The following is an 18,351-nucleotide window of genomic DNA, read 5'->3' on the forward strand; positions in this document are numbered from 1 at the left end:
AAACGCTGTTTGGCACTTAGCTGTCGCCGTAGAGGAGGGAACACCTTAGCAACTCAAAGTTGTTACTGTTGTCAAGTTACCCTTTTCGCTAGATTTCGCTATTTAGACCAGAACAGTAAATGGCGAAAGGAGATAAAAAGAATAAAGAACCAGAAAAGACGCTAGAGGCATCGTTAGGTAGTTTGAACGCCTACACGGCAAGCGCTGGATATGATCCAGTGATGCAAACTGACGATTTGACAGCAGAGCAGGAGAATGAGTTTGCCTCAGCACCAGTCCTGTCACAATCACAACTTATCGCAGAGCAAGAAGGAAAAGCTACCCTGGTCAACACAATTATTAAAAGGTTGGCTGTTTTTTCTTTTTCTTAATAGACCACCGTATTCTACATAAGATCTTGTGTCTATGTTAATGTGTGGCCTGATAATGGCAAAAATGTCAATTGACAGATATGAAGGTGAAAAGGTTAATGGCCTGTTCATCGGCAACGGGGTCGCACATTTCCATGGAGGCCATGTTTACAAGGTATTAAGTTATCTCCATGGTTATCTCTTTAGCTACATTATTAAATCTCGATCCAGATCACAGATACACTGATACAAAATCCATTTCCTCAGGGTTTCTTTTCAGATGGACTAATGCATGGGCGTGGCATCTACATATGGGCAGATGGAGTCAAATATGAGGTAGAACTAGGCTTAATGCACTCAAAAGCTGGCTTTAAACTGTAGCTAAACTTACTATGACTATAACAGAACATTATGAATAGCCTTCATTTTTTATTACAAAGTTATTGTATGAGTTTATGTTAGAATATATCTTGAAGATAATAGGCCTACATTAATGTTATAATGATAGTTTTATTATGTTTGTACAGGGAGACTTCGTTTCAAATGTCCCCATGGGTCATGGGACCTACACATGGCTGGATGGAAGCTGTTATGAGGGTGAGGTGTTCAATGGAATTCGTCATGGAATCGGAACGTACAAATGTGGCAAAACCTCTGTAACATACAGAGGACAGTGGCACCACGGGCAGCGGCATGGCAAGGTAAAGGAATTCAGCACAAGCAAGGAGGCCATTTACATGTTTTACATTGATACATCTTGCTGTGGAACCTGCCTTCCATAGCAAGTTTGATTTTATTCTGCAAATTTTACTCTATGATAGAGTTCTATTAATAACAATAGTATACTAGACTGTGTTTAGATTTGGCCATCTTAATGAGTCACTCACTCTACGTATCCAATGCATCTGCAGATACTGTCATGGTAGCTACATGGTAGTTACAATTCTTTTGTTGAAAACAGGGTATAATGTACTACAACCAGGAGGTGACCTCGTGGTATGAAGGAGACTGGTTCAACAACAGCAGGGAAGGATGGGGAGTGCGTTGGTATGCATATGCATATGATTCCCTGGAGCGCTTATTATGCAAAGCCACCGTATTAAAAAGATCTTATTTCCATCAGTCTGTTTCCCCATGATCTTGTGCAGTTACCCATCTGGAAACCTTTATGAGGGTCAGTGGAAGAACAACTTCAGACATGGACAGGGGCGGATGAGGTGGCTGCAGCTCGGGCAACAGTACAATGGATCATGGGAAAATGGCATTCAGGTCTGACTCAGCATGAGATAAGATAACACACGTCATTCAGTTTTGTCTTACTCTGACTAGTGTACATACAGAACAAAATACATTGTACATGGGTTGAAGTAAACCATGTAAGACTTCTTCTATGCACACAAAAGGTTTATTTGTTTACAAATGTGGTAAAAAATCTGTATTAGCAAAACTGGTGAAGTACTCACTTTCACAGATTTCAAAAAGATGGGGGGGGGGGTCAGAGAAATCAGCTTTTTGTGTGTATAGAAGAAATATCAAATGTTCATTAAATGTTAGTACATTCATAATTAATGGGAGTGAAAAAAAGCTTCTTAGAAAAAGTCACAATGATCTTGTTATTGTAAAAAGCAGAGAACAGAAATAATCCAACATCATATCATTAGGTAAACAAACGTATCATATCATTGAACTAACAAACTAACCTTGCCTGTTTCCATTTGCTTTTCGCTGTTGTGCAGCATGGGGAGGGCACCCACACGTGGTATCTAAGGAGAGTCCCTGGCACCCAGTACCCGCTGAGGAATAAGTACACAGGTGGCTTTGTGCAGGGGCTTCGTCACGGTCAAGGCACCTTCTACTATGCAAGTGGAGCTGTGTACAAGGGCGAGTGGAAGTCTAACAAAAAACATGGCCAGGTTAATAGTCATAATATCTGTATAGGTCAACTGTAAGGTGATAAACACAATATAAATATAAACCATCTGTGGATGTACACAGTATGGATCAGTTGCTGCTCCTGTTTCTTTTACACCATTCCATGTTCATGTCATATACCAATGAAATTTGTCTGGGTTTAAACATTGCAGGGCAAGTTTATATTCAAAAATGGGCGCATATTTGAAGGGGAGTTTATTGATGATTATATGGCAGAGTTCCCCTCATTTTGTATCGATGGCCTCAAAACCCCTGACCTAAGTGGGATCCGGACACACACTCCCACCTCCTGTGAAGGTCAGTCTGAATAAAACTTACTTTCAGAAATGACAACCTCAGAGCACCATATGCATGTGCTGTAATTGGATGTTGTTGTTGTCTTCTGTAGACGATGGTCCGAGACCAGCGGTGGATTACTCTGGTTGGACCTCAGTGCTTGGGCCGGACATGACTCTTGAAATCCACACACTGCTGGACAGACTCCCTGAGGCTCACAGAGATTTAGAAATCAAACAGGTCAGCACAATCTTCATCTCCCCCAAACCCAACCACAGCTCCATCACTGCAACCTAATGGTGTCCCAACCTTTTACATTACATTACATTACATTTGGCTGAAGCTTTTTAACCCCAAAGCGACTCCCAATAGGGAAACAATCAAGGTAGAGTGCGATAAGAACAAGTTAGCAATGAGTGCTACTTCCATGTAGTCAAATGGCATTTCTAGTCAGGTGGTAAGTGCTAGAATAGTCAGCTAGTCAGGAGGGTGTTACTGTAATCAAGTTGTGAGATGACTATGGCCTTTAGGGAGGAGGCCAGGAGTTGAGGGGCATATTGAGTCAGGTAAGGCCTAACCTATCCCTAGATTTATTTTGTATTCCACACTGTCAACAGAGTTAATATACAGAGACTGAATGTAGATTGGTTGTATGTTTGTCACAAAAACGTGTCAATCAAAGGGGTAATAAATGAGTTGTGAGGAATTCTATTTGTAAACTGTATGAAATAAGTTTTCAACAAAGATGATCTTGTTGAAGAGCTTGACAATTGGTGTTCTGCTTAAAATAATGAACTGGTATAGGAGAGCTTGCTTGGTTTCATTGATAACATGGTGTCAGTGACATGCCAATTTGTGTGTGTGTGTGTGTGTTTGTATCAGGTGGAGTTTGCCGTGCTGCGGCACATCTCTGAGCTTCGTGGCATCTATGGTTTCTACAGCTGCCTGGGCCTCGGCGAGTCGCCGGACAACACCTTCCTGCTGACACGCCTGCAGCTGTGGCGCATGCTCATGGACTGTAACATGCACCTGCAGGGCGTCACCCTGGCCCAGATGGACCGGCTCGTCAGTGGAGGTGAGGGAAACCAGTTAAAGTGATCTCGTATAGCAGAAAAAGTGCTCATTTTTTGAAGTGCACATACCTCAACTTTTGCTTCAACATGTTTGAAATACAGGGGATATCCCACCTGAGGAGATTCACTCTCCTTTCTCCACCATGTTGCTTAGGACCTTCGTAAGCTCTTTAGTCATCCTGGCATTTCACATGTACCATAACAAAGTTGGGTAAGCAGTGTAGCACAAAGCTACAAGTCTGCTTTTGAAATTGCCTCTTTTTGTATTGCACTGTATGACCTCATATCTTCCTCCAGATCATCCGGTAATGGAATCATTGTTGCATGCTTCTCCAAGCTGATGAGAGAAAACATTATCCCTAACGCAAAACAAGTCAAAGGTACTCTAAGCATTCCAAGTTATGTGTGCACATAAGTAGGCTCTTAATTACCATAAACATGTACGTATTGTGGCAGTCATGCACCCTTGTAATCTATATAATCTATGCAGGTCTTCTATTCCGGGACTCAATGCGAGCAGTGATTGCTATGAATTATATCGATAAAAGCTGGGAGATTCACCAGGCCTTCTGTCAATACAACTCAATCACACAACTTGAGAAAACCATGACCATGAGGCAGTTCATATGGATGTTTCAGGTAATAAAGCTGATTGCGCCGTCCTCTGTGAGAAAACAATTATCATGAATGTTTATGACCCCCAAATGGGAAATCTACCGTGGAATCCTCTCTCCACAGGATCTTGACCTGTCTGACAGTGTTCTGACATCTAGAACAGTCTTGCAGATCCTGTCTCTGGAGAATCCATCGGTCTACAGTGACTCCCATAGTAATCTGGATATAGAGGTGATATCCAAGTCTCCAAGCGATTTTTTTGAATTTGACAAGACACTAGATATTTCCAGACTGACATTAATATCTTCTTTATTACACTGCCCTCTGTGAATCTATACTGACTGTGCTTGCCGTGCCATCCTTCTGAGGAAGAAGTAGTGCTTACGCGTTTGTGCTCCGGGCACCACAGATGGTTTTCCTGGAGTTCTACGAGGCGTTACTGGGCTGTGCTGAAGTGAAGAGCCAGAGGGCCGTGCAGTCGCCAGCAGAGAGCCTGAGTGCGGCCACAAGCTCAGTGGCCGCACCGGATGGAGGGACCAGTCTACAGACCCCCCAGTGCCCCTCACCTCTGGTCAATAAAACTCTCATTACAACTTTTGTGAAGATTATCATTATACAGTGTGTGTGTGTGTGTTTTTTTTTATTTTTTTTTTTAATGTAAAGCAATTTGGTGCAATGCTGTTGCTTTTAAATGTGCTATAAAAATAAATGGACTTGACTATATAATTTATAGCTATAGTATGTTATTCAGGTGGTATTGGCTAGAGACAAATTAGATAACATATCTAATCCAAATCCACTCCTACCATGCTCAATACAGCAGTACATAATTACTTTCAGTAATATCTTCATAAAAATGTAGGATCCAGTCTGTTACCTAACACTGAATACTGTCTGTTTCCAGGTTGGATCAGTGCTGAAGTCCTCAAACCAAACATCAGCTGAGGGGAGCAGCACTAAATCAATGAAGGTGTGTTTCACACTCCATGAGGGAGATGGGGTTTATTGGAGAGGCCTTTGACAATCTCAACTTGTTGTCTTTCTCAGGTGAGAAAATCCAAAGAGAAAGACACCCCTTGCACACCTGAGGTGATGGCTTGCAGACAGAGCCCAGCAGGTCCGTCACAAACCTAGTAAACACATCTCAACATTTCAGTGCAACAACCCAAAAATGATTTGTATACATTCTTCTTCTTGGCTGTTCTCCCTCTAAGATTTGACCAGACCAGGGACCAGTAGCCGTGCAGAGACAGGCCACTGTGAGGCTGAACTGGTCTCGGACACCCTGGTCCAGTCCATGGCAGCTCTGGATCCTAAAGGTCTTTATCCCTCCCCAGCACAGCCTAGGGCAGGGATCACCAAATGGCGGACCGCGGTCCGAGTCCGGACCGTGACGTGATCCTATCCCAGACCATAATAGCCTAATTTAGATTTTCATGTAAGATTTCAAATCTGCGCTAAATGTTTTGTTGGTTAGGATAACAGCAGTTACTTCAGGAGCTTCAGGAACCATCATTTCGCTTGCTGCTACTCAGCCAGTGAAATCTATGAATTCTAATAAAGTCGAGTCAGTGAGTATAGTAGCCTACTATGGGGAAGAGACTGATAGCCTGAAACGAGCGAGGAGAGGAGACGGGACGAGAAACAATCAGATGGATATCTAAGTTAACGATACGTTATATCATCGATTGCTCAAAGAGGAGGAAGCTAGACAGCGACAACAGAGCTTTATATAACGATACGGGGGCAATACCACGCAAAACTGTCACGTCCGTAACGCCAACTAGGCTAAATATGGATGTGAGTTTTGCGCAGAATTGCCCTGGACCTCTTCTATTCTGAGACAGGCGATTTTTAAAAGCGCTAATTTGAAGCACCTTAACTAGACAAAGCATATTGAGCAAGCATAGAGTAGGCTAGGCCCATTCAACAGTGAACTGAAACCACAGAATATTTTACGATTTAAGAAGGCAATCTGATTGATCCACCACAATCTAGTTAAGCCGACATGTATTCACTGCCCAACAACGTGATGTTCCTGGGTTTCCAGGATTTCGGGTCAACATAAAAAAATAAATAAAAAAAAATTCAATTAAACTTGCTGATTAATGGGTTCAATGAACCAGCCTTGTCTCAGCTCAAATTTTATTTTAAGTTCACGTTAAGATCTTAAAAATAGCCAAGGCTACTCAGTTTTTCTCCCCAATCACTGTTATCTTGCCTTATTTCTCCTCATTTCGAATGTTGACTTTTAGGCTACTTATTTTATTTCACATTAAACATTAGGCCTAGGCCTACAATCTTCTTGAATTTCCCCTTGGGGATCAATAAAGTATCTATCTATCTATCTATCTATCTATCTACAACTAGGCTCTATCCATCCATCCTAATATTATATATACACAGTGGCGATTCTAGACATTTTTAACAAGGGTGGCACTAGTGAGGCACTGATTCGAGGGTGGCATGAGGCAAAACATCCAGATAAACAGAAACAGGCTCAAGATGTGAAATTAGCACAAATACATTAGGGAAACCAGATGCAAACACCATACTCATAAATTGAAGGACAAAAAAACACAAATACCTTACTCTCACATAAAATGTCTTTGTATTTGAATAACATGTAATACAAACATATTAAAGTTAATTATCTAAGTTGTCTGTCACTGGGCTATGCTGTTCTAAAACAAATTCCATCATGGGGACATTAAAATATAATCAATTTTATTATATTACTGTAAATGAAGATATACAAAATATACTCATCCAAGACATTTCCCCCACTCTATGGCCATCTATTTTTGTAGCTGTTACAATAATTTGACCTGCTTTTTTGTCTATTTGTTTATTTTCTCAAGAAACTTGAGGTTGGTATGAAGGAGTGTATTGTGTATGTGAGCAATTTCATCTTCCTGAATCTCAATATTCTGATCACAACAACTCTGGGCAAATTACAAGTCAGCACCAGTGCTGCATTCATTGTTTTGCACTTTTATAATCACATCTCCAAAAGTAGGTTATTGGTTTTACCAAAATAATTTGGCACTATTTTTAAACTACAAACCTATAAAGTATTTTGATACAAAATATGATGCCATTTTTTTCCAACTAAATAAAATAAAAATGACAACATACTATTTTGTATTTTACATACATGTATCAGACATACTGCCTATCCCTGGCTGTTGGCTGCAGCAACTCAAGCTAGGTAGTACTGATTGTTTTGTGTTTGTTAGTTTTGATCCAATTTGACAGCTTTGCTATGTTGCCCACCCAAAATTTCTACCAGCCCACCCAAATATAGTAGCCTAGCCTAGGTTAGAACCAGCCCTGCCCTGCATGGAGACATATTTTACAATAATAATGGAGAAAATGTTAGCAAAACTTTAGGTTTTTGTTAACGGAATCTCCCGATCCTCATTCATCTATTTGCGCAACAGCCCACATTCTGCCTTCAATCCAGCGAGACAAGTGAAATAAATGTTTTTTTTTTTTTTTTTTAAAGCCGTCATCGTCATAGGCACGATATTTAGGCTACCTCTGTTAAGCCTACACAAAGTTGCGTATTAAGGAGTATTTCCTGATCGGGGAAACCCTTCGTTCCGCAGTTCAATTGTGCCGCAGGCCAATAAAGGCAAGTGTGTTTGCCACTTACATTTCTGACGTCTGACACTTCACACTGCTGCAAGTGCATCAAGAAAGGTCCCGCCTTACACCATGTTAATGGCCAATCGTAGACTAGGATTTGGGGTGGCCAATCGAATCTCAATGGTGGCCTGTGCCACCCGGAGCCACCCCTCTGGCTCTGCCCCTGTATATATATTATACATACATACATATACATAGCCTAAACATTATGATGCTCCGGACCTTTGCTTGAGGAAATTTTCCGTAACTGGACCTCGCTGAAGATTAATTGAATATCCCTGGCCTAGGGTGTAGACCACAATTGTTTGTAACCATTTTTTTCAGTGGAAATGGAAGTTGAGGTTTTTTTACAGTCAATAGACTTACTATAAGTACTGTTCAGTCCTTCAAAGACAAACTGAAAAATACTTTTACAGTTTTGGGTATGTTTCTTTAAGACCCTTTAATTTATTAGCCAGGGTTTACTTTTCAAAACTCATTATGGCACTATGTTTTTTTTTATATAATAATGAAATGCCATACTCTTCATAAGGCCTTGGTAGCATATGTTGTTTGCTTGTTTGTAAACAACTTCCCTGAGGCAATGGCCTGAGATATGATGGACTATAAAAGGTAGAGGTGTTTGTTTCCAGAGCCTCTACTGCTGGGGGGCACTGATGGCGGCGAGCTGGAGAGCTGGATTCACTGGACACACCATTTCTTCAGCAAGAGCTTCTTCTCCGCCTATGAGCACATGCTGCTGCTGAGGAGGGAGGTGGAGGAGGAGATACTCAGGGAGGCGGCCAGTACACAGACCGCTCTCGCAAAGGCCAAAAAGGCAGCCAGGTACAGCCAGAGTAATCGTAATAATAATAAATGGCAGCTCTTGTGTTGAAGTTGAATCGGTATAGTACGCTAAAGAGCTGGTCCACCTACGATACAGTATGTTGGTTGCCAGCATGTGGTGCTTAAAGCAAGTAAATCCACTTTCTTCAATTAAATCAACTTGATTTAAGTATGACTTAAGACCTGAGAAAGACAATAAATGCATCTTGGCAGTAATGTATTCCATTACATCATAATTTAGTGGAGTAGCATGTTTGGCGTTCACAACTTTCAGAATTACATTTTTCTTGACCTGTACAATTGAGATATCAGCTCAAACTGCTTTTCAACCTTCTTTGTGTCAATAAATAGGGACAGAAGCTCCTATTTTTTTTATTATTTGAAAATTAAATGTTTTGCTTTTTTGTTTTTAAAAGTGGTTGTGGATCTCCATGCTAACACCTCTATGGCTGCGTTGCAGGCTACGGGAGCAGTGGGAGGCAGAAGAGAGGCGCAAGGAGGAAGAGGAGGATGAAGAGGCTGAGAGAGCGGAGGCCCAGGAGGAAGACCACGCCATCGCCTCAGCACTGACCACGCCTGTGGCCTCCGCCACCTCCATTGGCCTGCCGAAACACTCCCCGAGCAGCGTCAAAAGCAAGAAGAAGAAATGAGACCACAACGTCACTGGAGAAACTAAGTGTTTATTTAAACCAGTCAAATAGCAATGAAGTAAAAAAAAAAATTATATATATATAAAACAAAATATTTTTCTTTTGTCGCTAGTTGTGAGTTGGTGGGGTAAAGGACATCAGGTCATTCTCACATAATGCCCGAGGCACGCAGTCCTTCAACTCAACAGGGGTGAAGAGTAACAGGTTTGACTGAACTGACTGCAAGGCAGAAAACAGACAACAATGCAATTCAATTATTTTAAAGTTACTTCATCTATGATCAAATATGACACTAACAAATCAAATATGACACATGAAAATATAGGACTAAAAGGAAATCCCTAATGCTATCCACCAGTCTCCTTGGGGTGCTGCAGTAAAGAAGAAAACGGGTAAACCTTCCGGTGAGGTGGTGGAAGTAGTATACCTGTGGTCTTCTGTGTGCTAGTTAGCGAAGAGGCAAATTATTTCTCGGTTATTATTTACTGTGTAGAGTTGCAAACCTTTATGAGAGATGTTACGGAGCTCAGGGACAACATGTGCTGTTTGTGGTTGTACATATAACTGGACTACACTAATACATTTTCTTTTTTTTTTTTTTTACTAAAACTAAATCGGTGTTTCTACCGACGATGGTATAGTTTCCATCTCCTCCCAAAAGACGACAAATCAAAAAGAATATGTCTGAAGAACTTAGACTTAAAAAAGCCCCCCAAACACATCCCATTCGTTATACTGAGAAGCGGATGTTGCCAAGACACTAGCTATTTCCAAATTGACATATCTTCTTTATTACACTTATTATGCAAGGCCTCATGGGATGTAGGAAACTTGTGGATAGAAAAGTGAATAAATAATGAAAAAGAAAGGTGAAGATTGACTAGTGATTAATATTAACCTGTTCCATCTGTGGGGTGAAGAGTGGGGACATCCTTGGTAGTGCTGGGTGGGGGTGGGGGTGAGGAGGAGTGAAGAGAGTGAAGGTGTTAGATTCTAAAACAGCTTCAACACCATTATAAACCAAACCAGTTAAACTAACACCACAAAGCTGTGATTCTGATGTTAAAGGAGCAGTGTGAAACTCTAGGCTTTGAATGGTCTTGAACACAGACACACAACACTCCTCCATTGACTTTGTCTATCTTCAGTTAATATTTGACCAACACAGAATAAAGGCCATTTGTGACATTACATCAAAATGGATGTTTCTTCACATTCTGTTGATCATTCATTGTTGAATGTTGTAAACCAGAAAAACACTCCACACCTTCAACCCAAGATACTCTAGTTGTGTCAATCATATATACCGGTTGGGGTCTGCAGTAGAGCGTCCTGCCTCTCGACCTCTGGGCTCTCCATCTCGGCGTCCACTGCCATGGGGGAGAAGGTCTCTGAGGGGACACTAGGAGACAGGCTCACCCGCGCGGTGGGCTGGAGGTAGCGCTCAAAGTCCAGCCCAGGAACATCCTGTGTCCATCCACACAAACCCTCAGGAAATTATTAACTTGACACTTTGCCACATCCCAAAAAATGTAAAGATCTAAACGTATCTAGTCTTTTATTGTGCTTCTCCTCCATCTAAAGAGTAACAATCTTTAAAGGGAGGGTCTTCAATGATTTATGAAATGTTAACTGTTCAGAGATAATAAAACCCTCACCTCTGTGCAAGACGTCTCCGGAGTCGCACTCATGTCAACATCTGCAAGAATGCTGAGAAAGAGAGCGGACATTAGATTACATTTCCCACTGGGTTGCTTTACACATTCAGTTAATCAGCCTCCTTCCTACTTCCAATCCTAGGTCCCAGAGGAATAACAGGGGTCCCTTACCTCACAGCTCCTGCTGGGCTGGCGTGGCTGTCGACTGTGGGGAGACGCTGCTCTGCGTCGGGGGAGGAGACCAGCAGGCTGGGGTGGAGGCTGGGGGCAACTTCTGACGTCGAGCGAGGGGATCCATCTGTGTCCGGGGCCTGGGGACTGAGCCGCGACGGGCCGGCAGGACACGAGCGCTCCGGGGAGAAGCTCAGGGCCAGGCTGGTTGGGTCCGGACAGTGAGAGGAGGAGGCGGCGGCGGCTGGAGGGACGCTTGGCTGAGGGGTGCGGGCCGGGGACGGGTTGGGCAGACGTGCTGGGGTGGTGACGGGGGTTACGCGGGGGAAAGGAGAGGCGTGGACGGGGAGGGTGGAGCGCCGGTGCCTGCTGGGGGTCATAAGCGAGGAGGCAGTGGGGGTCGCGCTCAGCCGGGACGCTCCTAGGTAGAGGCAATCAGCAGACATTTCCAAAAACATTCATTTTATTTTCTTATAGACAATCCTCGGAAGAGGGCACAGAACACTGTGGCTATTTTGTCAGAGTCCATCACAACTTACAAGCATTGTTATACAACTATGAACGAAGTGAGATCAAATAATAATAAATAACAACTAATTAAAAAAAAAAAAAAGTTGGACACGGTAAGAGATGGCTGGTTCCCTTACCAGCTGTCTTCAGTGGGCTCTCAACCTGGAAGAAGCCTCCATTGAACACCACAATGTCTGCGGGCTTAAGTTTAGACGGGGTGTCCAAGGCAGGGGTGCTGTCCGGAACACTGGCCGCTGCCTGCGCTGCCTTCTCTGCCTCAGCCTGCTGCTGCTTGGCCTTCATGGCTGCTTTGATGGCAGCGAGGCGACTCTTGGCTGCTGCGTTACCTGCAGCACCTGCAGCCGGCCTGCCAGTGGCACCTGCTATAGGGGGTTTCTGTGGGGAAACAAATGGAGCCTCAATTAACTAACGGTGCTTACACACAGTTGCATTCCGTCAAAGCATGCCAGTGGGTGTTCCCGGCGACCGGGGTGTGTAGACTACTATGCAAATGCCTTGAAGTAGGCCTAGAACCGTAATTTGATTGGCTGGCGTCATCCGTTGCTCTCCGTCGGTGCAGCAAAAGTTGAACTTTGACGCAAGCGACGGGAGCAACGCAACACAACGGACCCACAATTCAGTTCGGCAACGGATGACGTAAGCCCCTATAAAGTGGATGGGATGCGTCTCGAGCATTGCACCGCACACAACTGTGTGTGTAGGAGCCGTAAGGCTAATTTAATACCTCGGCAAAATCAATTGGCTAATTCAATTTATGCCAGTACCAAGGTGGGACACGAGCAGGTTACTTCCCAAAGCAGCCTCACCTTAACAAGCTTCTTCTGCCGTGGTGCTGGTTTGCTCTCCTCTGTCCAGCCCCGTCCCTCTGCTTCCTTCAAAGCTTTGAACTTCCGGTCAACGTCCTCCACCTGGAAGTACACCATATCCCAGAATCCCTGGAGGTCGGTGCAGGTGGTGATCTTCTCGCCGCTGCCAAACTCGCAGTCGTCCACCAGACCACTGAACTGACCGAAGCGCTCCTTCATCAGGAGCCGGGCCTGTCCCACCGCTGTCCGCATGCGCTCTCTCACTGATGGGCACAGGAGGAAACATTTGCATGTGTTCACTGAATCAATGGGGGGGGGGGTGCACACCTATTGAGTCATTTCCACACAAATTCACTTCTCAATCTCCATACTCACTTTCTTCTGGGATGGAGGAGTCCTCAAAGTGCACTTCCCACTGTTCTGAGAGTTCTGTTAACCTCTGAGTTTCACTGACCATCACAGCCCTGAAATACAGAGTTCAGTTACATTAGTTATAACAGCCTCCAATGCCACCAAAAATCACAAGTTTATCTTACTGTTAACTCATTGTTTGTCATGTTTCTGTTCAGAATGGAACCTAACCAAAAAAATAAAGGCAATTTACCATGTAAGCAATTCAGGCAGCAGCAAAAGTCTACGGAATCACTGTACAAGATCAGAGTTTACTAAAACAAATCGACATTCTGACTACCAGCACATATACACCTCACAAAAGTGAACAAGTGACAAAGCGACTTGGGGTCAAGTTCAATTGCTTTGTGTTTGTATTTTCAACCATAAGGTAAACCACAACTGGACCCAATAAAAGAAAACACTGTGTGGATTGACTGCACCCTACACGCAAGTCAGTGTTTGAACAGGTCACAACAGCAAAATCCTAAGCGTGATGCTCCATATATGAACCCTTTTCACAGCACAAACACTACCTGGGTGCATCCAATGAGTGCCCTGACTGAGACCCACCTGAAGTAGGGGACTCCATGCTGTTCCTCCTGCTGGTCAGAAGGAGGCGCTGCAGACCCACAGTCAGCTGCTGCTGCAGCAGTAGCACCATCAGAGCAGGGAGGTGGGGAGGAGGAGGAGGAGAGAGGCTGAGAGGAGGCAGGAGGTGGTGAGGCAGAGGAAACAGGTGAGATAGAGGAGGTCGGAATGCTGGGAGGAGGAGAGGAGGGAGCAGAAGGAGGGTCCATGGGCATGTCGGCCTCCAGTTGGGCTTCAAAGCTGTGGATATGGAGAGAACGTAATGTTACATCTAGGGCTGTAACTATTAAAGCCATCGCCAAGAATTTTGGTAATCCATTAATTGGTTTGAGCAATTAATAATATAAAAACACCATATTTGAGAACGTCAACTTTGGCTTTCGAGAAACACTGATCAACAAGCTGGGAGCCACTTGAAGCCTTATATAGAAATGATGATAATGACTGAAGTGAACAGAGTGGAGCGCTGCTGTATGACAGGGAGGCGGGTACCTGGGGGCAGTGACTGCGCTGGCTTTGTCGGTGGATGGTGGGGCAGGCTGGAGCATCGGGAGGCCTACGGGGGCCTGGAACATAAAGCCCTCAGGGGCAAAGGAGGAGGGAGCCACAGATTCGGCCTCCGCCTGGACAGGGTCTTCCTCTGGGGCAGTCACTGGCTGAGGTGCAGGGGGGTCCACAGGACGACTCTCCTCTTCCTAAATATGGATGGAAAGTTATTTATTCATTTATTATTATTTGTTACATCAGATTTTACATCAAACATAAAAAAATACTAATCAAATACATCGTCATCATTTTAAACACTTAGGAGAAAGCCGTAGGTTCTCACCTTTTTCTCATCACTCTGTATCATTTCTTTTGTGTCCTCTGTGGAAAAAGGATCAAACAATGAAGTTAATGTTAGTGATGGGACATTCGACACTGAGGCACAGAAGCTTGTATCACTCCCGTGAAGCAAATTGTTTCGACACAGTGTGTTGGACTTTTTAAAGTTTTGAAGTCAAATTTCAAATATTTTTTGTTATTGCATAAGCCTAATAAAAATTGTTGTGATCGTGACTCACGGGGATTGAACCCACGTCGACAGATTTATCGTCCTCATCACTACCTCTACTCTATCGTAGACATATGGCAAGAATGGATGTTCGCGATTACAATCAGGAAGAAGCTTCAAAAGCTTCACAAGGCTTCGTTCGCCCATCACTAGTTAATGTATAGACAGTACACACACACATCCACATACAGCTAATAAACCTATGGCAGCCTGTACGGACCAGAGGTGGTCAATGGGTCCTGTTAATGGTTAGTTACCTTTTGGCTCCTTCTCCTGACCTGCAGATGGCACTTTCTGCTGCTTCACCGTGGATCTTGTTTTAGAATTGCTTCTGGTTTTCAAATCTTAATACAAAATAAAATGTACATTTTTATATGAAACTATTACTGCTTTTACTCAATACAAAGTTAAAGTACATCTGGATTACATAAGGCAAACTGCTTTGAGTAAACACCTGATGTAGGCTTGGCTGCTGCCCTTGTTGGTCTGGTGGTTCTTGTGACAGATTCAACTGAAGAACAGAAAACACCCAAATGTCAGAGATACGTAGGAAACCAAAGGTATGTACTTCTTTGTAATAAATAAATAAAAACAAACAAACAAAAAAGGGCCACATCAAACCTGCTGCAGCTTTAGGCTTGGTCACGGCGGTCGTCGCTGCAACTGGAGGAACCCTCGTCTGTCCCCTGGTGCTGAGAGGCCTCCTGACCACTGGCTCTGTGTGTGGACAGAGAAGCAAAAGAGTTTTAAGGAGATGAAATGAGCACACAACATGCAGACGTATGCAGTCATCATGTCATCAGCTGAAGGCATGATACACTATAAAAGCCAGGACATGTATAAAGAGTCTTTACTGGCTTACCTTTCTTTGGCGCAGACTTCTGGGTTGCAGTCTGTAAGGTTTGGAAGAGAACAAATGAGGCTCAATCAGTAAATGGGTGGTAACGGGTAGGGGACAGTGGAACCAGTAGAGTGAGATGCTAACAACCGCAAGGCTCTATTGTTTACTGCTATGAGGCATACTGCCGGAGAGTATAAATGACTAGAGTGGACAGCTTTGTTTGCGATCACTAGATTGTTTTTTATTTACCTTCTGCTGCAGTGGCTGAAGAGGAGTCTGCTGTGGTTGCTTCATAGATCGAGTGACGCGTGTGGACAGCACTGGCTCAGGGTTCTGCTTTTGGGATTTGGACAGAACGAGGGCCATGATGAGCGACACAGATTTATTCACCAACATCACAAGACCATAAAAGACTGAAACCACTTAAAAACAAACAAAAACGCAATCTGTCCCACAAAGACATGCCCCTTCCTCAGTTTAAGGTCAGGGACAATGTTCCTTTTCAGAGCCACATAATCAAATAGGAAAGGGCCTATTCCATAAGCTACTAAAGTGTAAGCTCCTCTTTCAGGTTATACAGCACAGCATGTACAGGACAGCAGCACTCACCTTTGCTTTAGTGGGGGCTTGTGAGTTGGCAAATGCAGGCTGCCTGTGCTGGTAGAGGCCACATTTAAACACGCCTTTCTTTTCCTTCTCCCGACGCTCTTTCTCCTTCTGGAGTTCCTTGGCTTCCTTGTACCGAGCAAGCATCTTCTTCCTCTCCTCCACAGCACTGGTAGCATCTACTGGAAAGCAAATCATTGACATTGGAAACATTTGAATGGTTGGAGGTTTCTGCAAGATTTATCAGCACAGGTTTAGTCTTTTCACAATCAATCAAACCTGTTTGGGGGCCTTTCCACAATCTATTGTTCCCTGAAGAGGTTGTGTCATGTTTGTAAACAAAGATGCCCATCTTGAATAATAGGTTTGATTGAAATCAACCAGGTATTTTAAATATCGGCATGATTCCTATATAGACTATTGCAACTTTCTTATATTTAAAATCAGTGAATAACATGAAGAAACTTGAAACACTGAATTTTGTTGCACAAAGGTTCTGTTTGTGACTTCTGCAATTACATTATATGGACTCCATAATGTCTACCAGGCTATACACTAACTATGAAACTATTCTGAATAAGTACTGTGGAAAAAACAGCAATAAATGGCAATAAAATTGCAGACTGTCCTGGTCTTGAAATGGAGGAGGGCGAGGTTCACCTGGTTTCAGTGCTTTGGTTTTAGCCACCTTCTCTTCAAGAACTGCAACTGACTTCTCCAGCATGGAAATATCTTGCTCTTGCAAGTCTTCCAGCTGCCTGCGAAGGTTGTGAACTTTCGTGCGGTTCTCCTTCTGGGACTGGGACCGCCTGCGGGACATCTTCACTCTCAGCATAGACACGCTGTTGTCCCGCTGGTGCAGGAATGCAAAGCGAGACTCCATCCTAAAGGCGATAAACATTACATGGTATGAATACTACTGTGTAAAATAACCGCAATCTGGAACAGAGCTCTGTGGCACACTGCATACTGAAACTTTCTGGGAGTTCTACACAGGACCAGTGTAGTGCTTAGACCTGCCCTTTCTTGCTGGCAATAGAGGCAGACTGGCAAAATGCTCTGATCCATCATCAGGACCGAGAGTCAATACATTTGTAACAGAAATCCACAATGTTGTGACATGGTCCACCCTGGCTTAGCTTATTTTGCTTTGCACAATTTGAAGTGAAGAAGACAGGGAAAACACACCAGTATCACCAGACATTGTGGAAATCAGAGTAACTTTACTAGAGCAGGGCTGTATTCCAATCAGGTGGTTTAGTGACAGATCTGGGCAAGTTAACCCAGATGAAGTGTTAAAGCTCCAAATAGAGAAGCCTTTTGCCTTTGTTTAATTTGGATATTAAACCCTCGGGCTATTCTGTTATCAGGTTTACAACTTACTGTGGGTTTGCAACTAAACCACCTACTTGGAATCATGACCAGGTGAAAAAGGAAAATGCAGTGGTCATCTCTCTCTTTCTGCAGACATTTTCTGGGTGAGTTCAGGTGTCTTGTTAAGTAATCTTTAAAAGTGCTGCAAAGTCAGTTTGGTGCAAGTAATGAACAACAACAAGGGCTGGGCCCCACGTTGCTGTAACTTTATGATCAGCCTAACTGTTACTTTTTTTAATCAAAGATGAAAAGCGGGCTGTAACGTTAATGTAATGAAAATCCTGCCGCTGCGACAAAATGTCAGAAAATACAAATGTCCAATCAAACAATGTAACTCAATTATTTACTTCTCATCAGATAATCAGGCGACTAAGCAGCATAGGTTTCCCCAAATGGAATTGAACGTTAAAACACACATGTAGTTACACAGGGTTAAAGCGGAGGGGTGTTTTCATTGTGTGGGAACCCATAGGGCGCAAGACGCTGTTTGTTTGGTAGTAAACAGCACAAACCATTCGAAGCAGGCCAAATGAGTACCACTAGCAAAGTATGCTAGTTCGCTTGAATACGAAATAACACATAAACAGGCTTCACAATGGTTTGACTGTTAAACATCCACCAGTTTGCATGCTAGCATAGCTAAAGGAAGGCAAAAGGTTATGTTGAGGTTACCCTGATGAAGAGGATGTTTAAAACTATGTTGATTCGCGCAATAACGGACCCACTACATCCATAATGTTAATAACAAAACAATTAAAACAAAAACAAGTTACCTTGACGTTAAATCCACTGGTAGCGATCCAAAAATTTGAACAACCCTACCTAACGCAACTTGTCCTACGCGGAAACTGACAAGAAAACAAGATGGCGGGCAAGATTTGAAAATCATAGTGTTTCTTGGTTGGCTGCTGAGGAGTGGAGATGCAGTTTTGATTGGCTGAAACGCATTGACGAGCT

General features: G+C 43.4%; 2 protein-coding genes across 5 annotated transcripts; one reads left to right on the top strand and one right to left on the bottom strand.

The window, feature by feature from the left end:
• Positions 1-10: 10 nt before the first annotated feature.
• On the top strand, positions 11-10,571 carry rsph10b (radial spoke head 10 homolog B). The gene is made up of 20 exons (XM_042083248.1): positions 11-346; positions 450-525; positions 618-686; positions 878-1,051; positions 1,312-1,397; positions 1,499-1,619; positions 2,087-2,263; positions 2,435-2,579; positions 2,671-2,798; positions 3,441-3,633; positions 3,734-3,842; positions 3,929-4,011; positions 4,122-4,270; positions 4,370-4,477; positions 4,656-4,817; positions 5,151-5,216; positions 5,294-5,363; positions 5,461-5,565; positions 8,530-8,722; positions 9,183-10,571. Exons 1-20 carry the CDS (start codon positions 120-122, stop codon positions 9,370-9,372), a joined length of 2,631 nt encoding a protein of 876 aa, XP_041939182.1. The 5' UTR covers positions 11-119; the 3' UTR covers positions 9,373-10,571.
• dlgap5 (discs, large (Drosophila) homolog-associated protein 5) lies at positions 9,387-18,291 on the bottom strand. 4 transcript variants are annotated; one of them, XM_042083246.1, is made up of 19 exons: positions 18,168-18,291; positions 16,681-16,904; positions 16,024-16,199; positions 15,664-15,750; positions 15,436-15,466; positions 15,195-15,290; positions 15,028-15,084; positions 14,831-14,917; positions 14,349-14,386; positions 14,012-14,214; positions 13,502-13,759; positions 12,914-13,002; positions 12,539-12,801; positions 11,849-12,107; positions 11,202-11,622; positions 11,031-11,082; positions 10,680-10,839; positions 10,271-10,314; positions 9,387-9,591 (listed from the first exon to the last, which is right to left on the bottom strand). In XM_042083246.1, the coding sequence occupies exons 1-19, from the start codon at positions 18,281-18,283 to the stop codon at positions 9,481-9,483; spliced, it is 2,772 nt and encodes a 923-aa protein (XP_041939180.1). In that variant the 5' UTR covers positions 18,284-18,291; the 3' UTR covers positions 9,387-9,480. The 4 variants fall into 4 exon arrangements, with proteins under 4 accessions (XP_041939180.1, XP_041939179.1, XP_041939177.1 ...); XM_042083245.1 differs by having other exon boundaries at positions 15,664-15,747; positions 16,024-16,202; XM_042083243.1 differs by having other exon boundaries at positions 16,024-16,202.
• Between the last annotated feature and the right edge of the window lie 60 nt (positions 18,292-18,351).

The sequence above is a fragment of the Alosa sapidissima genome, chromosome 24 (genome assembly GCF_018492685.1).
Source record: "Alosa sapidissima isolate fAloSap1 chromosome 24, fAloSap1.pri, whole genome shotgun sequence".
NCBI classification, from domain to species: Eukaryota; Metazoa; Chordata; class Actinopteri; order Clupeiformes; family Clupeidae; genus Alosa; species Alosa sapidissima.

Coding starts and splice junctions, on each gene's coding strand:
- rsph10b (XM_042083248.1), top strand. CDS start 120: ATGGCGAAAGGAGATAAAAAGAATAAAGAACCAGAAAAGACGCTAGAG. Junction 347..449: donor GTCAACACAATTATTAAAAG/GTTGGCTGTTTT, acceptor GTCAATTGACAG/ATATGAAGGTGAAAAGGTTA. Junction 1,052..1,311: donor ACGGGCAGCGGCATGGCAAG/GTAAAGGAATTC, acceptor TGTTGAAAACAG/GGTATAATGTACTACAACCA.
- dlgap5 (XM_042083243.1), bottom strand. CDS start 18,283: ATGATTTTCAAATCTTGCCCGCCATCTTGTTTTCTTGTCAGTTTCCGC. Junction 15,085..15,194: donor CAAGCCTAAAGCTGCAGCAG/GTTTGATGTGGC, acceptor TCTGTTCTTCAG/TTGAATCTGTCACAAGAACC. Junction 10,840..11,030: donor CGGAGACGTCTTGCACAGAG/GTGAGGGTTTTA, acceptor GGATGGACACAG/GATGTTCCTGGGCTGGACTT.